Raw genomic sequence first — 4513 nt, 5'->3', positions numbered from 1 at the left:
CGGTGGAAAGATATCGAGTTGTCCTTAATGGACTTACCTATACAATCAGTATTGGGCTGTCCTAGCAGATTCAATGAGGTACTTCAAATTCAAAATCAATGCGTGGTTTTTTCAATGAAAAAATGGTCAGATGTGGTAAAAAGATTTCAGCTTCACAGAGAAATCAGACTCCTGAGTTGGCCGGCATATGACCCACACTTCCTCCCAGCTTGCTTCCACCCTTGAACCCTCCAAAATAACACAATTTTTTATTGATTCTTACAACTCCAGAAATACTAGCCGCATCATAGGTAAACTATACAGGGGCCTCTCCTCAATGAATACGAGTTCAACAAATGACATAAAACAGCGCTGGGAAAAGGAAACCAACATAGAAATATCAGAGGACTCATGGCTACAAGCTTGGGAAACCCAGTCGACCTCGACAAGCTCTCTGTTCTGGAGAGATTTTTGCTGGAAAAACTTAGTACGGCTCTTTCTTACCCCTAATCAGAAATCTCGTTCGACGTTCTCGTTCATCTTACCTTGCGCATTTGTCCGCGCTGAACACTGCACGGCACCTGCTGTCACATCATCCACCCGCCACTTCTTCTGACGTGCATCTTACCTTGCAAATGCGCAAGGTAAGATGATTATTACAGGAACACATCACCCAAATTCATCAGTAATCATAACTAGATTATTATATGGTTGCTCCGGTGCTTTTTGGTACGTGCAGGGGCGAGAACCTGCACGCATTTGTCCGCGCTGGCACGGCACCTGCTGTCACATCATCCACCTGCCACTTCTTCTTCTGACGTTCATTCAATGAAGTTTAAAAAAACAAACCAAAAAACAAAGTTCGTTTTCTCCAGATAACGACTTAATATCTCAGGAAAACAAAGTTCATTTTCTCGAGACAACGAGATAATATCTTGTTATAACGAGATAATATCTCGTTATATCGAGAAAACGGCTTGTAAAAAAAAGGGCTTCCGTAGAAAACTGATTTTTCTTTCACCTTTTTATACCTTGGAATAATTCCAAAAGGACTCAGTAAGAGGGACACTTACCTTCTGAAGATTTTTATGGCTGCAAGCAAAAAAACAATTACCAAAAGCTGGCTACAGAGGAACACACCCTCTGTTTCCCTTCTCATCAACATAGTTAACTCCATCCGCTTAATGGAGAATATGACTTTTTCCCTTAGACTACAAAAGGAGAAGGGAGATAAATACTGGGAAAAATGGGATTGCTACAATCAGTCAATGTAGGAGATCCTTTTATTACCTGTCTTCTGTCTTCTCTGCCTGTTGTTCTGTAATACTCAGACCGTACATGTTTGTATGTTCATATGAATAATAAAAATACGTAAGTAATAAGTATAAAAAAAAAAAAAAGTTTACCAAAATGTTTTCTTTAAAAACTGCCAAAAAAATTTTAAAAAGAAGAAAAATGGCCCAAAATTTTTTCTTTTTTTTTGGATTTTTTAGGAAAAAATTACATCACTGCAAATTGCAATCACTGAAAATCCCCAAATATTTATAGAAGAAATTCAACAAAACTTTAAAGGAAAAAAATCATCAAAATGTTTTACAGGAAAAAAAAGAATTGCCTAAAATTTTTGAAAGAAAAAACAATCATGGAAACACAGTCGAAAAGTATTTATAGAAAAAAAAACATCAACATTTCTAAGCAAAAGAAAAAATTGCCAATATGTCTTCTTAAAAAAATGGCCACATTTTTTCAAAGCCACTTTCCTGCTGGTTTAAAATCCAAAAACCTCCTTCCCTCTCCTTCCCCCCCCCATAAATAACAGACAGTCCCTAAGTTCTGTGTAACACTCAGTCCTGATCCTGCTCTAACTTCATCATTTAAATGATACATAGTTAGTCAGCTGTTATAAAGTGATGAAAAAGAAGCGATCAGGACAATCGATGGCGGTTTCAGTGAACATTTGGTCTCATCACAGTCCTGGAAAAGTCCTGGAAAGTTTTTGGTAAAAATGAGTGTGAATGCTCTGAGAGACGATCAGAGGGAGCGAATCGGTTCATCAGCAGAAGCAGGAAATCCTGCGCTCTGATGAAAACGGGTTTTATTTGCAGAATGATTTCGGAGAAGCTTCTTCGCCGTTTCACGCTCGAGAAAAAGCTTTTTCTCGTCGGTGTCGGAGCGAGTCGTTGGTTTGACCCAAATGTTGAGCAGCTTTGAGGCGTTTTCTGTTGTTTCAGTCTTTGTTGTCTCAGACGGGAACAGGAAGGCAGGAAGTCTCCGTCTCACACAGAAGAAAGACTCACAGGTGCTTTTTCATGAGGTAACCTGTGACCCAAATATCAGAACCAACACGAGACGCCGGCTCAGTCCTGCACCAAAACAACAAGTATTTAACCCTCTGACGCCTGAACGCATCGGTTTGATTTCTGAAAATGAGAGAAAAATCAGTGAGAGAAATGCCCTGCAAAAATCATGAAATAAATGAATAATACATCAGTGAAACAAACCATTAGATCAAATAAACACATTTAAAAAAATCTTTCAAAAAAACAACGGGAAATGATGAGTTCTGTTATTTATTTAAAATGATGTTACAGAAAATAAAAAAGTACATTTATTTTCATTTTTAGCAGTAATTTTAATCTTGTTTGATTTTTAAAAATGTATTACTCTCTCGTGCTTTTCTGTTTTTCTTTTGTTTGCTGATTTCATTGCAACTAAAGTCACTTTTTGTAACTTTTGACTTTCTTGATGATTTTGGGGACATTTCCTAAGTTGCTCACGTCTTTCTTCCCATGTTTTTGAAGGAAATCAAGTCAGGCGGGGACGGAAGCTTTTCCTCAAAAAACTTTGATTATGATTTGTTCCAACAGTCCCGGCTGAGCACCCAATGTCCTCAAATCCTAGAAATGTCCTCAAATCCTAGAAATGTCCTCAAATCCTAGAAATGTCCTCATGATAGGATAGGAGTATTATGTTGAATTAAACATGTGATGTCATGCTTACTGACGACATCACTCTGTGTGTGTGTTTGTGTGTGTGTGTGTGTGTGAGTACGTGTGTGTGTTTGTGTGTGCATGCGTGTGTGTGTTTGTGCGTGCATGTGTGCGTTTGTGCGTGCATGTGTGCGTGTGTGTGTGTGTGTGTGTGTGTGCGCGTGTGTTTGTTTGTGTGTGTGTGTGTGTGTGCGTGCGTGTGTGTGTTTGTGCGTGCGTTTGTGCGTGCATGTGTGCGTGTGTGTGTGTGTGTGTGTGTGTGTGCGCGTGTGTGTTTGTGTGTGTGTGTGTGTGTGTGTGTGTGTGTGTGTGTGTGTCCGCAGACCGTCAGCAAGTACAACTCTCAGTACCACAAACTGTTCCAGACCGTCCCCAAAGAGGAGATCCTGATGAAAGGTGAGAACTGTTGGCGAGGTCAGAGGACAGTGACTGGTTGGACACACATGTCCCCCCCAGCTGCAGCGTCTGTCCCGTCCATCAGCTGATCTGTCCCGCAGGTCCACCTGCTGTCAGCTCACATCAGCTCGCTGTTTCCAGCCGAGATAAATCTGTTTCCCTGTTAGTAACTGTCTGTCCTCCTGTCTGTCCTCCGGTATATCCTCCTGTCTGTCCTCCTGTCTGTTGTCTATCCTCCTGTCTGTCCTCCTGTCTCCTGTCTGCTGTCTGTTCTCCTGTCTGTTGTCTATCCTCCTGTCTGTCCTTCTGTCTCCTATCTGCTGTCTGTCCTCCTGTCTGTCCTCCTGTCTGCTGTCTCTTCTCCTTTCTGCAGTGTATTCGTGTGCGTTGCTGCGGGACATCCTGCTGCAGGGACGACTCTACATCTCCAGGAACTGGCTGTGTTTCTACGCCAACCTGTTCGGTAAAGACATCAAGGTGAGTGAAGACGCTGTCATCCGTCCCAAATGTCCCCTGGATGTATAATCAGACCTGGATACAGCACTGAAGGTGACACACCTTATCACTGTCACAGCTGCTCAGGGGCAAACATTTTGAAGGAAAAAAATGCCAAAAATTGAAAATACTAAAAAATGGCAAAAATTTTAAAGAGAAAATTATTTTAAAAATAAAAAATAGCCAACATTTTTTAAAATAAAAAAAATTAAAAGAACTAAAACCCTAGTCAAAGATTGTAAAAGAGAAAAAAACTGCAAAAGGTTCAAAGAAAAAAAAAATCAACTTTTAAAATCACCAAAACTTTTAAAGGAAAAAAAGAAAATGGCCTCTAAACAGGCGCGCAGCTCCGGACGAATGTTTCTTTGAAACATCTTCAACCTGTATTCATCAGAGAAGAGGCTCAGCTGCTTTTTTCTTCCTCCCCAAAGCTACTAATGTTTTTTGGGGGTTAAATGCATGCTGTCCCACAGAAACAAATAAATAAATGTATAAATACACAGAGACGGACACAGAAAAGACTCTGACCAACTTTACTTCACTGAGAAAACTCAACAAATGTTGTTCCAGAGAAATAAAAGTGAAACGAGTCCGAGTGAACTCAGAGACGTGATCCAGCTGACTGACAGTAACACGCTGTCCCTGTGTGTCTC

At 40.5% G+C, this 4513-nt stretch overlaps 1 protein-coding gene across 1 annotated transcript; it reads left to right on the top strand.

The window, feature by feature from the left end:
• Nucleotides 1-2078: 2078 nt before the first annotated feature.
• Nucleotides 2079-3967, top strand: LOC121938955 (GRAM domain-containing protein 2A-like). The gene is made up of 3 exons (XM_042482105.1): nt 2079-2278; nt 3293-3365; nt 3739-3967. The coding sequence occupies exons 1-3, from the start codon at nt 2174-2176 to the stop codon at nt 3888-3890; spliced, it is 330 nt and encodes a 109-aa protein (XP_042338039.1). The 5' UTR covers nt 2079-2173; the 3' UTR covers nt 3891-3967.
• The last annotated feature ends 546 nt before the right edge of the window (nt 3968-4513 follow it).

The sequence above is a fragment of the Plectropomus leopardus genome, unplaced genomic scaffold (genome assembly GCF_008729295.1).
Source record: "Plectropomus leopardus isolate mb unplaced genomic scaffold, YSFRI_Pleo_2.0 unplaced_scaffold3846, whole genome shotgun sequence".
NCBI lineage: Eukaryota > Metazoa > Chordata > Actinopteri > Perciformes > Serranidae > Plectropomus > Plectropomus leopardus.
This window is presented reverse-complemented; position numbering and strand designations above follow the sequence as displayed.